Consider the following 17,964-nt stretch of genomic DNA (forward strand, 5'->3'; position numbering starts at 1 on the left):
GGCAACGTGACCTGAGAGCCTTAGCTGAAACTTGTCTGAAACCTGAAGGAAATAAAATTCTGTGTTGTCTATGATAGTCAAACTATTTTTTAGAGCAGATGGCAGCACATAAAAGTTCACAATTTTATCGCCAGAGGGAGATAATTGGTTAGCCTACTTGAAGCATCCGGGAACCTCGCCATAGTAGTAGACATGGCGGGTATCAACCTGGCTAAATGACGAAATAAATTTTGTTTGCTAATATAAGAACGTGTTAATTTCATAGTAAAAGTGTTGATACTGAAAGACTAATTAAGTTGTATTGGATTAGGACAAAAATGCAGAATGTCGGACAGTCTGAAAACCGAAATATCGATAAGGTGAATGTGCAACTTGATGTGGTAAAATCATCCACTCCTCACAGTTCGGCTTCAAGTCCAGCCAAATCTGAAACCGAAACGTATTCTGGAGTGCCTGCCAAATACATGACGGACTCTTCGGAAAGCGAGGATGATTCTGTATCCGAGGTAAAACGTGTTTTGTTTTTGGCAGAGGCGGTGGCAGTGAGGGACTGTGATTATCTGTACCGCTAAATGCTGCAAGGGACATCTTGTATGTGATTGAGCATACAATTTCTTTTTGTATTGTAACCGTATCAACTCATAACAATATGCCATAATCGGGTCTAGAACGCTATAATGTAGTAATTTTTCGTTATTTCTACGGTTCAAGTGTCTTGCCAAATATTCCGTAAAACGTCAGAAAGTCATAGGTACATACGTTCTACTGAGTAATGCATGAAATTATTTATGTCAGCCGTTCTTGGGCAAATTTTTAACAAAATCTTCGCAATTTTATATCAAGAGCAGCTATGCCGTAAGTCTTTTCATTGTCTATTTGTGTTTTGGACTGGGCACGAATTGCGGTGGCCATGTTTCTTGAATCACATGCACCCAGTCAATGCGAAATACTGAAAATAGTGTTTTATTGCCGATATTTCGATGTGACAGTGTTAATTATATAATATTTCGATGGATACGTTATAATTTCATACAGTAGTATTCCACTCAGTGTCGTCACGCGCGTACAATTTGTGTAAAACTCCCGAAGCGATTCGCGCAAAAATGTTGGTTATTGGCGAATTGCAAGGACCATTGGCAATAAACATTAGCCTTAAGCATGTCCCCAAGCACCACATTGTCAGTGTATCTTATGTTTTTCTCATTGGTGTTATAGATCTTGCTGGCTTGTTTGTGCCTAAGCAGGCCAGACCTGTTGGTAAGTTGAAGAGATTAGTACTGAGTGCCCAAAGCTTCTCCAACACCAATTGCTGTTGCCAACTGATTAATGTTAACCTGCATAATGTGTGTGCAATGGACACTCTCAATATATTTTGTTTTTGTTTTATTATGTTGGATGGTCCTTGTGATTCTAACATACAAATGCTTGAATTTTATTGTTCCTATATTGATATAACTAACACTGTTAACTGGAGTGATTTACTGGCTGTCCATTTCAAGGCTAATTGCAATACATATTTAAACAAAACCTAACCTAATAACCTTTTTGTTCTATCTAAGTTTAAAACCTAAGTTTGCTTATACATAAACATAGGTATGTTAGTCATGTATGATATTTTGTTTGATAAACACAATAAAAATTGTTATTTTTTTGTTAAAACATTGTTTTCCTATTTTGTTGTTTACTTGTGTTTAAAATTATTAATTTGTTTTTGATTTTCTAATTATAGAGAACACTGTAATGTTTTCAATGTTTTACTTTAAAAATCAAACGAAAGTTATGTTAGCTATGTGATATTTAATGTGGATAATGTTTTCCAGCAGGAGATGGAAGAGGAAGCTGGTGCTGCGGAGTCATCTAAGTTCCTACTCTCCCATGATGACCCCGAAAGAGCAGTTGATCCAGAGATGCAGGCTCGGCTTGAAACACTTCTAGAAGTAGCTGGTGAGTGGTTTCTTAATTACAACCTAAAAATTTTCAGTTGTCACAATCCGATGTACCTATCTAGATATCTAGATAGGTACATCGAACTGTAAGTCTAGAGTCTAGACTCTATCCAATATACATATCTAGCCATGCCTGTTCTATGTTTTAGTGTTATTAATTATGGAAAATTAACAAGGTGTAGTGCACAAAGTTATGCAAATATTTATGTAATAATCATAGGAAGGGATTTAAGATAGTTTGTCATTAAAATATGCTTAACCTAAAAGGTACACAAGAGCAATTTTTAAACTTTAATTTCTAACAAATCTTCTCTGCATTAAGAATATTCTATCTTCTCTAATAAATCGTTATTTCAATCATATATCTTGTTACTAATGTTATAAATATGAAAGTTTAGATGGATGGATGTTACTATGTATCTCTAGAACATCTTTACAGACTTTTTTTATTGAAATCTTTCGAATTTGGCATAGGCTACCAAAAACCACTGGGCCAATATTAATGTCAATCAGATGTAATGTTCTGATGGCAAGGAATATTTATGTGTGAAAGAAAAATTTCAACCCCATTAAAATTAAAGCTTATGATGTTATTTTGGAATACATGCAAATTTGCTATTGCATTGGCTTCTTATTTGAATCATAATTAGTATGCACTGATTGGTTACTTTGTCTCTGTTTATATTTTTTTAATTATAAATTGAAGGTCTTAATTAGTGTGATTTGTTTAGATCTCTAGTACGGGAAACCTTACAAATGTTCTACCTTTACTCATGGTAATGGGTTTGTTGGTACAGGCTTTCTTAATAGTGTTTATGTTCAGATTATTTTCTTTTAAAGAGTAAATTTGTTGTTTACATGTATATGCATAGTTATTTGTATATGAAAATTGGCCATGAATGAATTTTATCGTTTATTTTTAACTAGGGTTAGATTATATTCAACTAGCTGTTGCTTGTGTCTTCGTCCGCGTGAAATTAAAAGATAATAACATCATAGCCTATGTTACAGATAAATTGTCTTTCTAATGATAAAAGATTTTTGAAATCGGTCTGGTAGTTTTTGAGTTATTTCAATACATACAAAAATACAAATCTTTCCTCTTTATAATATTAGTATAGATGACTTAAAAATGATTATTATAGTTTATGTTGTTTTACATATTTGACATATAGTTAATGATATATTTTTAAATAAGCTTTGCTGGAAATTGTCTTCAAGCCTAATAGGTTTATAGAACAAAATACATATTTTCTTATGTCTCCTGTCTAGTCCATTCAATGTATTCATAGTAACAAATAGAAATCTAACATTCATGAACACCTTACCGTTGATCATTTAAAATAGGTATTTTCTGATCAAAGAATATCAATTCACTTCTTAACCTGGTTTTTATTGTAATATTTCTGAATACTTTACATAAGATTTATTTCTATAAACTTTTATTATTTAAGTTTAGTTTTTAGAATTATATCAAAAATGATTAGTATTGCAGGAAATCAATATGTCATACTTCATACTAATATTATAAATGCGAAAGGTTTGATGGATGGATGGATGTTTGTTAGAGTTTGTAGCCTAAATGGCTAAACCGATTTCGATGAAATTTGGTATAGATGCAGAGGATAGTCTGGAAGAACACATAGGTTATATAGGAACACAAAGTGAGTACATTTTTCTTTTTTTTTAATTCCACTCGGACGGAGTCGCGGGCGAATGCTAGATTAAAAGTAAATTAGCCAGAATATTTATGCAATAAAACAACAAATACAGGCGAATTAAAAAAAAACAATAAAAAATGGCCTATGTTACTCAGTGATAATATGTAGCTTTTTAATGGTGAAAGAATTTATAAAATTGGCCCAGTATTTTATGAGTAATTTCAATAAATAATATAAAAAAATACAAATCTTTCTGCTTTATAATATTTGTATGTATAGATAATTTACTAGAAATCATTGAGACTTTGGTTTATTGTGTTGCATTTTGTTTTACAATGTTGGTATTGGATGTGATACCAGATAATTATTTTGTTATGTTGAATGCAGTGGATGTACTTGAATATATGCAAAAACTATATCTGTAGTCTGTTGTGGTATAATCTATATTAGGAGGAAATATTGTGAGATATATATGCTCGTTTGTGTATGTACTGATAATGTATGTTTAAATTGAACCATAACTTCGTTAATAAGTTAGGATAGTACTTTGAGATCGATACAATACGATGAAACGCAGAGTCGCTAAATTAATTACGGTTTTTATGGATGTCAGCTGTGGCGTAACGTAACGGTGTAACTACTTGTGGTTAATAGAACTCCCCTCCTTTCCCCCTCTGTACCTCTTTTGTCTCAAACGCTCCATTTCATACTATAGCGTTGTTATTGCCGATTAAAGGACTTTCGATTGACTATCAATGTGTACCTATAGGTAGCTTATTGAAATCTAAAACAGTTTAAAATTCATAATGGAGCTTTTATAAATGCACGGGCACTCTCACACTTCACGTGGCGTCAAACAACAAAATGGGATTTGCATGCGGGGCGCGGGCGGTGTTTGAATTTGAACTCCATGTCGTACGCGAGTCGGGCGAGGTTGCATTGCGCGAGTGACTCGGCTGCAACGTCACTGCTAAGCAGACGCGGTAGTCGATGGCAAACAGAATGCGCCTGTGCCACAAGTTATGAGATACTAGCGAAAAACCAGATAATATTAAAATATTTTTGCCACCTACATCACTCAGACAAACCAACCAACTATAAGTCCTATTATTCGTACTTTCATAATTGTGACTAAAAGGAATGGCAGTATGAAAAAATTAAAGTATTCTTTAGAAATGAAATTGATTAATTGAATCATTGACTTCCTTTTTTCACGGTAATTTAAATTGAAATTAATTTCATGTTTTAATCAAATTTTGTCGTCATATATTTGCGATAGCAGTTGAATGCTGACGTGTTCTTGACGCAACCATGATTGATAATGTAGAAAATTCTTATAAACGTATTATACGTAACGTGGTTTCGCTGATTATGGATTAGCGTCTGTCTTGTATTAAGATAGCTAGAAGCAATTACGTAGTTGGGCAAAGTTAAAAGAAACCTCAACAACAGACGAAAATTAAATCCAATATCTATATTTCTGATTCTAAAATATCGATTAGAACAGGCTTAATAGATTTGACTTTTATTGTTACTCGCTTGCACTCGCTTGTTACCGCTCCCGCTGCCGCCCATGGCTCCGCCCACGCGATAGGTCGTCCACGCTATGCTCTTTGTGGCTTCACTCGGCCTCCGACTCGGACGCGACCAACAGATGTTTCCGTGCTCTTCCGTCATCCACTACTAATAAACATTCAACACTCGTTTCCTCGTGTGATGTATGTGAATTTTGTGAACCAACATCTATTGTGTATACCTTGTCTCGATCCAGCGACGAAATTAAGTAAACAGAGAAACGTCAAATTCTATGGCGTATTACGTTATTTCACTTTATTTAATTTGTGTAAATTTTGAGCCAAAATGAAGTGATGTTGTAAAATAATTGTAGTTAATTTTACATGCTTTGTGAATAAAAATGTTCTAACTGAATGTTTTTGGAGTTTTAGAATTTTCTATTTGTCTATGGTTAACGTATAGGATCGGAACGAGGTATGCTATTGTGTATGTGAGGTTCAAAAATTTTATACGCCCATGTTGCGTACTTGTATCTTAACCCCGCCCGCCTTGAACTTTGAGCTACAATGCATTCACTAGTTTGTCTAAACTGTAAAATCAATAGTTATATCGTAAAATGAGTGCATTGTTCCCTAGAGTCGTAGTGTACAACTATGTAAAGAGCTTTCGACCGCGACTCCGTTCGCGCGGATTTAAAAAAATCGTGCTGATTAAAAAAAATGTTAGGAAGTCTATTTTCTTTTGGACTGTTCTACATCTGTAGTAAATTTCAGCGAAATTCGTTACACCCTTTTGGAGATACGTAATTTCATACAAACTTTCGCATTTACAAACACTTAAAAGGTGATACCTCCTTGCAGACTTGGTATGGCTAGGTTTATTACTTTTTTTATTAATGGATTTATTGAAGACATCAGAAGACCTTTTAGGCTGTTATGTAACTTATTTCATGGTCTCAAGGATTTAACAGAAATATAAAAAAACATTCCCATGATATCTATCGACGAACACAACCGTGGTTTTTGACCGACTTCCCAAAAGGAGTTACTCAATTCGTCTGTATGTTTTTTTGTTTTATATAAAGCCTACATCTAAAGTATTTAACCCCGTCTGGTTTAACCGAAACAGTTCAGTACACTCTGAATGGGGACGAACGTATATGGCTCCATTGACACCGCTCGCTTTAAGATTAAGCTTTAAAAAACGCAATTTCATTATAAGTAATAGCTATTGTTTTTGGTCTCAAATTACTTTTTTTTAGATTATAATTACCAGTTATAAATAACAGCCCAATAGGGTTGAAGTTAGGTTGGTTTTAACTGAAAATTTTGTATTCGTCCCTTTGTCGACAAACAGAAGACATCGTCAGCTTATTAATATTAGTTTCCATAGGTGAGATTCAATTACGAAAACATGTTGTCTCTGTCATTAGCTTCTAAAAACATGAGATATCAATGTTTATGAACGGATTCTTAGGCAGTGGAAAACTACTCTAACAGAGGATAGTGAGGAACAGATTTACCTTTAGCATATTTCGTCGAGTATTGGGCAATTTCTTTATTATATTCTACATCTATACCAAATTTCATGTAAAGTTTCGTATCTATAGATATAACAAAATTGGAATGTCTGTAATATCAAAAGAAAAAATCCAGATTTCGAGAAGATGATGTATTTGCGTTGCTGATAACGATCAATTTTTAAAAATATTTGGTCTATCTATCTGTCCCCAAGGCGCGTTTGTTCCGCGTAACCTACGAAACGACAGGGCCGATTTCGACCGGACTTACACTAAGGAATAGCTCACATAGACGTGCATATTATAGTTTTTTTTATCTCAATAGTGGACGAAGTCGCCGGCAACAATCAGTTTGTAAATACAGTAGAACCTCGATAACAAAAACCTCTATAACTTAAAATATTTTGTGTTTCCCTTGGACGTTAACTTATCGAGGTTCTACTGTATTAATATGATATAGAGTATTATAAAGATGAATGCATAGGTAATTAGTGATATATATAGTAGGAAACTATTGATTTATACAAATTCATGTGGTCGTGGGAATGCAACTTGGTTGCAGTGATTAATTATTTAATTACCGCTACCTGTCTCCGCGGAGCTGAGACCTTGACGTAGGACAGCTGATTCTGACCGGACGCTGAATTGAAGGAAAAATAATATTGTCGGCAACAAGGCTGATCTACCTATGAAACTGGTTTAGTTTTTTTTTACTATCTTAATACGTGTTTTTTTAGTTTTGTCACTGCAGGTCATATAGTATAAAACTTGAACAACTACTACTTTTTACCTGATCTTTCTGTCACAATAGTTAAGAAGAAAAATGAGTACCGTGCTGTAGAATTGGTGCATCACTAGATGATTGGCCTAAACGTCACATCTCTAACTGATAACTGTCAATGTAATTAGGAGGATGGATATTCGCGCGCATTCCTGGCGGGACCACTAGTTCACAGTTAAATTAGATATATATCGCTAGAAACAATTGTATTAAATGTTTAAAACTTTGTAGAACTTCCAGAAAGGGCTCTAATTGAAGTTATCGAATATTAGTTCATCTCGCTTTGTTTGATAAGCGATAACCATAAGAGATTTTACCGATTTCTTAAATCTACTTTTAAATATAGATAAAATGTATTAAGCTTATACAAGAAGTTCACCGTTTTGTTTTATAACCGATCGATCAATCTGAAGCAATTGCTGTCTAAGCTAGATATGGACGGAGAAATACATCGCCATGAAATTAAACAATATCTGTAGAATATTACAAAAGAATAGCACAATATAAAATTTTATAATGTACAATCGATGGCAACAAAAACTAAATTTAGACATCAGAAAAACAAACAAGAAAGCATCGAAATAAAGTATAGAAGTAAGCTTTTCTATAAATCTTCTTGAAGTCTCGTAGTTATGTCAGTTGACACCGAAGGGCTCGAACATACTCTAAGTTGATGACGAGGCCTTAGCCATGCTGGCCCAGTGCGGGTTAACACATATTGTAGACGTTCTTCCCGTATATTTTTTTCCCCTCCCTATACGTCTCCTCGTCCGTCAAATCCACTTTGCCTCCCCATCCCTTCCTCTTAAGAAAAGAGTGGAAAGGGAAAGGGACTAAAATTAGGCCTTCAGCACCACACTTATCAGACGAATTGCGGAATTTCTTCCACTTCACGCATGTTTTCTGTGTGGCCATGATATTGCACCGGGCAAGCCGGCCAATTCATGCGAAGATGTTAAAGCGGGCTCTACCACTGTTAAATTCATGTGCATCATAACGATGTTTTCCTTTACTGTAAGAATTAAAATGAATTGAAAAATATCTTTTGCTCCTATTAGGCGTTGCATAGTTAAGTTGCAGCCAAGTGTAAACGTTTGCGCTATTGTTACTGTTGAGCGTTAAGTAATTCATTTTATGTATTTGTAACATAATATTTGTTGATCAAAATAAATATCGTTTTATATTTTCAAGGTCAAATTGAAGTATTCAATAAAATATACGATATACAAGGACCTTGTATCTTTTTTATTAATAATAACTGTAGTATTTTGAACAATAAGTCTTTTTTGGCCAGTAAAATTTCTAGAATCTCCGTAAGAAACAACTGTTTATTATGTTTGGCAGTAAAAGTATTATTTCACACTTGCTTATGTTGTCTTCGATAACTTCTAGGAAGATATCTTGTTCTTGTGGAGAAAAATAAACCAACACACAAATCTTCCTAGGAAAAAAATACCACGGATTTCCCACTGTAAAAAAATCTCTATATTTAGTTTTCTTGCAAGTGTTTCGCCAGCGAAAACTCATTCATTACATAAAGTTTGATATGGTATATGAAGCGAAATGGTTTACGTCACCATTTTTGTAATATCGTCTTAAACAGGTCAATATTAGACGGCCATACCCTGTAGCGTTGGAAGATCAATACTTCGAATGGATATGGGTGTGCTCCTTTATATTGTCCCTTTTCGATTACATCAGAGCTACTTAAGTCATAGCCTGGCTCCTAATTATGTGTTTAAGCGTTTGCATATTTAATAGCCACACATCATACAAACAAAAACATGGACATCTCTTTCAAGCTTTTGTAAAAACAGAGATAACCAATACGTTTTTATGTTAGTGAATACTTAGTGATTTTATAGTACCACCATACATGTATCTCTCATGTTTTGTTTTGTGCAATATAATTAGAAATGATAAATTAATTATTATGCATTATGCATAGGTTAATGATGTTAATTATGAAATTATCTAATACAAAACCTATAAATTCTAGATAATCTTTGTATTTTGACTGACTTATGAGAACTGTATGGAAATTGGATAAGTCTTATGAATCCAAATAGCATACAAAAGCAACGAGAGAGGCGCCTCACTGTTGCAGGCCCTCTCAAAAAGGTGCTTCCCAAAGCTATCTACGACTTTCTCTTATCACCTTATAAGACACCGGATATTGTTGTTTACATTAGATTTAAACTCAAAATAAAGTTTTCTAATAAGGTGTTACGTGATTATACAAAACTAGCTGTTCCCATGCGATTTCATCCGCATAGAATTATAAAAATTTCATTTGTCAAATTATCAATTGCAAATGTCAAAATGACATGCTGTCAAACCATGGCAACCTTTCTTCCTTGATGTTGGCATCAACGGTCTCTTTCCCACATTAGGGTTTTTATCCAAAATTTTTACCCCCTAAGTTTAATGGCATGAAAATATATAGCCTAAAGCGTGACGTGTAGAGCTTTTTATTAAAAAATATTCAAAAATATGCTGTAATTGCCGACATCTTAGGCAACAAAGAAGTGTGTGGTTACGCTTTGTTTATTATAGTATAGATAGCTATAATCAATGTATTGCTGGGATTGTATTCAAAATTTTAAAGTGGTGGTTCGGATAGTCAACAAAATTACTCTCCGTATGTTATCCGCTGAAAAACAGAAATGTATTTTTTTACGTGGGTAGAGGATGAGGTCATTGGTCTTGGCTATAACCTGTTCATTTGTCTATTGTCACGTAATATTTGAACTCATATGGTTAACATAGCATACGGTTTTTTAAAACATTTGCATTGCAACTTCAATCCTATATTCTTTAGTATCATTTGTCATCACAAATGCTTGCTTTATCTATATTAGTCTCGTTAACCTTTTACCCGTTAATAGACAGCTGTGGATCTGATACATTTCTTATCACGTTTATTGGGATACAATTCTATTAAACATTTGCTGGTCTCCTGTTCTTTACTATTCCGTTATTTACAAGGAGTCAATCTCACGTTCGGTCGTTGTTGTTTTGTGCCAATTTAATTTTATTCTATATTAATATGGAGTATTGAATAATTATAGGTATCAATGGCGAGCGTATTGTCCACTGAAATATTCCGTTCACCCTTATATAAGTCGGCGCGGCATGATATGTTACCAACCGTTATTTATTACAGGTGCGTTCTATATTTAAAAATATGAACTGCTATTACCGCCATTTTGCAGTGTATGTAAAGAAAGGTTATTTTGAAAAGGTTTGATGATAAAAGATGGCAATTTTAGGTTGTATTCAGTGTGAAAGCGTTTTATTTTTGTATATTGTTTTCCGTAATAAATTTCTAAAAGTGGACAGCGTTACATTAAAAAAAAATGTATGAAAATAGTAGCGAGCTTGGACCACGTGTTGTGGACCGTTCGGCTGGCAGCCGCGAGGGTAATCTGACTCATCAATTGACGGAGAGCGCGTAAAGAAATATCTCCGTTTATACACACGTTGAGATCGTTTGATAAGTACACAAATAATTTCGATTGTTTTTTCCAATGGCAATAACCTTAATAAATCGCGTCGATACACATTCTATATTGAACATTGCAGATTAAAAATAAAACTGAGAGCGACATGCGCATACGCACTTGCTCACCGGCACTCGACAGACTTGTTTAAAATAATATCTTCATTTAGACCGAATTCAATACGAAAATACATATAATTGATACGCTGGACACTTACTTTGGTTCGGATGTCGTATGTGGCAGTTATACCGTTAAAAATGCTTACGTCTAAACGGAAATAGTACTTTTCTTAGTACATTTATGCATGCCGTCGTCCAGTGCACCGTATAAGGAATCCTAGATGTCTACGCCGGCGTTTAGCTGTCTACTCTCCATTATTATTGTAATTGAGTGTTTGTATTCATAAAGCAAAAATAGACTTGAAACGTACCGTTCACTTACGTACTTTTTCTAGATATCTATGCTAATATTATAAAGAGGAAAACTTGTTTGTTAGTAATGAATAGGATTTTAATTTCTTTCACCGTTAGAAAGATCATTTCTTTTTTTAATTTTCACCCGGACGGAGTCGCGGGCAAAAGCTATTGTTTTATACACAAGAGATAGAAGTAACTGCGCTATACGCTGTCTATTGATAATTAGATCCTAAATGACGAAAAGATCTTTTATAGAAAATGAAAGTAGGCAAAAGGTTTTTCATAGGTTGACAACCAACACGACTTTTCTTTGCTAGATGGTGGAGAGTTGTGCGTTTCAGTAGCGTTTTTCTTTTCTTTCATAACCGCCAACTGTATAAATAACATTGAACTAAGTCTACTTCTGAGGTGGAGCAGTAGATTAATTTATAATTTAGCGTTGTAATATATTTTAAGATCAATTGATTTGTTCTGTTACTACTACTAAGCACCTAAAGTGAAACACATCTATACTATTATAATAAAGCGTAAACACACAATTCTTTGTTGCTTAAGATGTTAGCAATCACAGGATATTTTTGAATAATTCTCATTTTAATAAAAAGCCCTACACTTAGGTCACGCTTTAGGCTATGTATTTTCACGCCATTACACTTAGGGGGTAAATATTTTGGATAAAAACCCTAATGTGGGAAAGAGACCATAAGTTGCTGCAAATATCAAGGAAGCAAGATTGTCAAGGTTTGTCATATCATGTCATATTGACATTTGCAATTGACCATTTGACACATGTAAACAATAAAATAATTTTATGCTGATGAAATCGCACGGGAACAGCTAGTCTGCAATAATAACAGAATTACCCTATTAATAATTATGAAAAGGGTGAAATGTAAGCTTTCATGTTCTCTAAAATTTTATAGGAAAAATAAATTAGATGGATTAGTTAGCTGGATGTAACATTTAAACCTTGTTAAACTTGTTTTCGAAATAAAAATATTTAATATAAGATATGACATTTTTATTACAATGGATAGTATCTCTTGGCGATTTTTATAAATAGTTCGGGAAACCCAGAAGTCGGGATTCAAGGTTTGAGCGCAGACGGAAAGAGGTCAAGCGCGAGTTCGCTAGAGTTTTACCATTTTAAACAGCCCTGATATAACCAAATATAGGAAGACAAATCAATAAAAATCGATGAAACGAACAATAGCTTGGAGAATTTTTATAATACTTTAATAGATGTATGTTGTGTTTGATTAAAAAAAATAAGACTCCATTAGAAGTAATCAGCAATGTAGGGTTCTATTTAACTTATGAAGAGAATGAAAGTACTTTAAATTTCATAAGTTCATTTAGCCGGTAACTTTTTTCCTTAGTTTAAATTCGTTCGAGCCGGTTTCGAAAGCCTTCCTATAGCCGCCATTGACCGAAGAAGCCCTACACGTTTGAAGAGGGTAACGTGACTTCTGATGGGCGTTTTTAAACTGTACATTTTGATAAATCGATAGAAATATTAAGTTAAATGTGACCGGATAGTTTATAAGCAGAGCAGTGAAACTCATGACTTCCTTGGAGTTGATGATTGCATATCCTTGCATACTGACTGTTCTAGAAGGTTTATTTAACACTAGCTTTCGCCTGCGACTCATCCGCGTGAAATTAAAAAATAATATTAAAGTTAGCAGCCTATGTTACTCACTGACAACGTAGCTTTTTAATAGTGAAAGAGTTTTTACAATCGGCCCAGTAGTTTTTGAGTTATTTTATTACAATCAAACAAAGTTTTCGCAATCTGTTGAAGGTATTGGGAAAGGCCTAAGCCCAACAGTGGGCAGATAAAGGCTTGATGATGATGATGATGATGATGATGATGAAACAAAGTTTTTCTCTTTATTATATTGGTATACAAAATGTCTCTGTTCACTGGTATTTAGGTTATGAAGTTGGTACATAGATCCAGTAGTATAAAAAAGGGAATACCTTTATTTTTTAAACCCTTCGTGTTAAATTGAATTGAAGATTTCAATTTCAAGTCATACTTTTTAACTAAATCGATTTTAAAATCCACTAATAGAATATTTAAATCGTTAACCATTTAATTTTTACAATAAAAAAATATTCGAATGCATAGAATTTTTGTTTGATTTACGAGACATGTGTCGAATGAAATGAACGTGTTCTCTCGGACGGTTGCAACGCTGGTGAACGAATTTCGGCCGAGTTCATACGGCACAGGTGTGTACTCAGCCTTCGAATGTCGGTATTGGTATATAGTCGAGATGTTTTAATGCAATCAACAAGTATTGTTATTATATGAACTCTTCTTTTCTAAACTAATAGGACAGAAAGAGATGGTAATCTTGATATTTTTGGAAATTTCACCTTTATGTAATAGTTGTCAATCGATTTTAATATGGATATGGCCAATTATTTAGACCTCAGTGCTGATTACATATTGATTCATGAGTGAGAGAAATATCCGCATTGCGACTAAATGTTTTAATTATATTATTATGTTACCGTAATTACGAAATGAGTTCTCAGAATATTGAGCATTCAACCTTGCTTTTTACACCCATGTGCATGACACTTGTGTTAGGATGTATTTCGTTTACAAATGAAAACTTTTTCGTATTATAAAAGTTCACTAGATGCATATAGCTTTGCTTACGTAAAAGTAAATGACTTTGAAAGGCACCGCGATAGTATCGATAGTAAAACGATTGTCGAGGTTACACGAGGGCAATGTTCCGTACCTTCTATTCCTAGGTAGATGTTACCATAAGGCTGGGAATACATGCCAGTAAAATGGAATAATAGCTGGCATGCAAGTTACTCCTGCAATGCTTACACACATGACAGTAAAATGTTCACGAAACACACGAGACCGTAGTCCCATAAGCGGTCACGTGTATTTAGCTAACACGCGCCAGTAGCTTGTATGCAAGTGTACCTACTGGCATGTATAAGCCCGGTCTAAGTTTGTACTGTACTTCTTACCTTTGTCTTTGAAAATATTTGAGATTGATGTCTTTTTAAAACCATTCTGCATTGCAAAATCCACGTTTAAATGACCAGTTTACGTTAGTTTTATTTCTCTGGCTGCAGCTATAGAAATCTATAGAAACAGATTCATAGATGTTTCCCGCGGTAGATTTTTAGATTCAGGACCTAGTTGAAAATGTTCTTGAATATAATTCTAGTATGTAGTCTCTCCACGTTTAACAATTAAATGCGTCGGTACGCAGTCTGTTAAGGTAATTTACTATTCTTGAATATTAATTCTCTAGACTATTATTGTTTTACTATTAATGTATACGTGAAGTGGATACGGAAATCTGGTGACACCGATTGGGAAAGAAGGAGGACAAACAATGCAAATGATAAAAAATTAAATAAATACAGTAATTTAATGACTCAATACCAAATTTGTTGCACTTCACAAATGTATTTAACTAAAAATATATTTAACTGAGTTAAAATCCTAAATTTTAATATACCCGCGACTCCGTCCGCGTGGAATTAATAAAACCAAAAGTATCCGAAGTGTTCTTCCAGACTATCCTCTACATCTGTATTTAATTTCATCAAAATATGTTCAGCTGTTTAGGCTACAAACTCTAACTAACATCCATCCATATAAACTTTCTCATTTATTATATTAGTATAATTTAGTTGTTTGATAAAAAAAAGGTTAAAGGTAGCTTTTCATTGGTATTTTGTATTAAAAGTTGTTTGGTTGCGTAGGCATCGGCAAGTTGTCTGGCGAGGGCAAGCACCTCGCGGATCCCGAGGTGCTGCGGCGGCTGACGTCGTCGGTGTCGTGCGCGCTGGACGAGGCGGCGGCCGCGCTGACACGCATGCGCAGCGACCAGCCCCCCGCACACCACCGTCACCATCACCAGGATAAACCGTAAGTTACACACGCACACACACACATCGGCTAGTTTAAGCTGCTCACGGATTTTAATTTCCAACCCATCTATCGTTGAAATATTTGCACTATGCAATTAACGTCGATAACTTCTCAAGTATGTGATTGCTATAGCAATTTCAATTGTAACTAAGGTGGTTGTAGTTTGCTGTAATTAGTTTTCAAGTGAGAATCTAATTTCTCTGTAGTACCTACAGTGAATTAAATTTTTAAAAGTTGATAATTTAATTTAGTAGTAAACACTTCCTTAAATGAACGATCAATCAGAAATATGTGCATGTTGCACAATAAACAGTCCTTCAGTTGATTGCTAAACCGGTTTCTTCCCATGGATAACATCTCCAAGTAACGACTACAGTTTCCACGGTGGCAACGGATTAACAAACGCTACGTGATATGATACAAATTGTACAAATATAAATAAAAATACCATATACAAGATCGAATGAAATTTGAATCGAAAAATTAGCCGAAATAATTTCTGGAAATTAAGAGTAAACGAACACCGGAATAAACTAAAAAATCTGCCCTTAAGCTGTGATGCGTAATATAGCTTCGGATACATCTGGAACTTTCCACAGGACCCTAGCACATCACAACATATGACGTCACGCGACAAAAAACATTGTAGATACTGTCGGTTATGCGAATACGAAAATTTTGCTTATATTAAAAATAGCTAATTGTATGTCCGATGGTTTGAATTGGCAAATATTTTTAATTAGTACTTAATGATTTCGTTTTCTTTTTGTCACCGTGTTAATTGGTCCCATGTTCTCTCTCTCTTACTCTCTCCCTCTCTCGCTTTCTCTATTTGCCTCCTTGCGTCGATTCCTCATCAGTGAGGGTCGCAACTTTTTGTGATTTCCCGTAATTTTCATACACAATTGGTTCGCTATAATCATTTTAAAAATATAATGAACGTTGTTATTTTAATAATTATCTTTTATTGGTATGTTTGTCGAGCAATATATCAAATGCTGCGTACTTTGTGTGAATAAGTGCGGACTATCGGGCCCCCGAGTGCGTCGCAGCCGACTTAATGCATTGCGAACAAATAAACAACTGCATTGTTTTGGGTCATGCCAGGTACGTTCCATTTTTAATGGATAGGATCGTTTTATGGCGAGTAGGATATGATGGTAGATAAGAATGTTACTCTTAAATGACCATATCTGAAAGATCCTCAGGCATCTGTACGAAAGTTTATTGTTTCTATCTTTTCTGTATAGAGTAAAGAGGATGGAAATATATATTTTGTATCAATCCTACTAATATTGTAAATGAGAAAGTTTAGATGGATGAATAGATGTTTGTTAGAATTTGTAGCCTAAACTGCTGAACGAATTTCTATGAAATTTGGTAAAGCCGTAGAGGATAGTCTGGTAAAACACATAAGCTCTCCACTTTTGTTTTTTCTATTCCACGCGGACGTAATCGCGGGCAAAAGCTAATAAACAATCTAAATTCTCAGTAATGAAAGGTTACGTTTCATAACACACAAGCTAAGTATTTTATTTCGACGAACGGCGCTAACAAGTGAAATTATAACACTTTTTAATGATCACTTATGAGGCAATTGAAGGAAAATATTGCAATACCAATTGCATGTCTAGGATATATGAAAAAAAAAAATGAAAACTTGTTAGCAAAATTAATTGTAAAGATATTTAGATATAATTACTAGTAACCAATATATCGTACTAGCTTTCGCCCGCGATTGCGTCCTCGTGGGTTTATAAAAAACAAAAGTGAGTAGCCTATGTGTTCTTCCAGACTGTCCTGTACATCTACAACAAATTTCATCAAAACCAGTTTAGCTGTTTAGGCTACATACTCTAACATCCATCCATCCATCAAAACTTTCGCATTTATAATATAAGTAAGATTGAACAAATACAATCAAATTTTAAGGATACATCTAAAATTAGTGTAATTTAAGTTTTGTTAACATTGAAACTATTTGTATGTCTGTATGTATGTAACCTCGTGTTAAACAAAAGAGGTAAAATAAAAACATGAACAATAATTGTGTCAATGGTTTATTTATAGATGTACGACCTCGACATATTTCTCCATTAAGTAATAAACTTACACCATTTCACAAATACAGCGTTGTAACGAACTGGCAACCAGGAGTGCAACGAATAATGTAACTAAGTCCAATCAAACTTCATACTAATATTATAAATGCGAAAGTTTAGATGGATGGATGTTTGTTTGTTTGAGTTTGTAGCCTGAACGGCTGAATGGATTACGATGAAATTTGGCATAGACGTAGAGGATAGTCTGGAAGAACACATAGGCTCCTCAGATTTGTTTTTTTTACGCGGACAGAGTCGCGGGCGAAAGCTATTTAAAAATATAGTTTATAATGATTGAAAATTATACAGCATCGGTACTTTTGAAAATCATAAAATAGTATTCAACCATACCTCTAACCTACAATTATTTGCTGTCGTATTCAAATACGTCCAGTTATTATGTAATTAAGATAAAGCTATGAAAACTTTAATAAATTCCTAAGTCCGTTTATCTTCTATTTAATTTATTTTGTCTACAATATTATATTGCAATATTAGTTTGTGTTAACTGTCTTTAATAATCGTTGTAATAATTAATTAATTTTACTATGATACCATGCAATATTTTTATATGATGATATTCCGAGATTGAGTCGACGACG

The 17,964-nt window shown here is 34.1% G+C and overlaps 1 protein-coding gene across 1 annotated transcript; it reads left to right on the forward strand.

Moving 5' to 3' along the window:
• Window positions 1–144: 144 nt before the first annotated feature.
• LOC106106231 (ankyrin repeat domain-containing protein 17-like) lies at window positions 145–15,277 on the forward strand. Its single transcript, XM_013286781.1, has 3 exons — window positions 145–506; window positions 1,821–1,944; window positions 15,092–15,277. The coding sequence occupies exons 1-3, from the start codon at window positions 318–320 to the stop codon at window positions 15,259–15,261; spliced, it is 483 nt and encodes a 160-aa protein (XP_013142235.1). The 5' UTR covers window positions 145–317; the 3' UTR covers window positions 15,262–15,277.
• Window positions 15,278–17,964: the final 2,687 nt, after the last annotated feature.

Source organism: Papilio polytes, unplaced genomic scaffold (genome assembly GCF_000836215.1).
Source record: "Papilio polytes unplaced genomic scaffold, Ppol_1.0 DF822289.1, whole genome shotgun sequence".
In the NCBI taxonomy this organism is placed as follows: Eukaryota; Metazoa; Arthropoda; class Insecta; order Lepidoptera; family Papilionidae; genus Papilio; species Papilio polytes.

Bases quoted from the DNA above. Each gene is read 5' to 3' on its own strand.
- LOC106106231 (XM_013286781.1), top strand. From the start codon at position 318: ATGCAGAATGTCGGACAGTCTGAAAACCGAAATATCGATAAGGTGAAT. The intron at 507-1,820 runs GTAAAACGTGTT...AATGTTTTCCAG, and splicing joins AGGATGATTCTGTATCCGAG to CAGGAGATGGAAGAGGAAGC. The intron at 1,945-15,091 runs GTGAGTGGTTTC...TTGGTTGCGTAG, and splicing joins AACACTTCTAGAAGTAGCTG to GCATCGGCAAGTTGTCTGGC.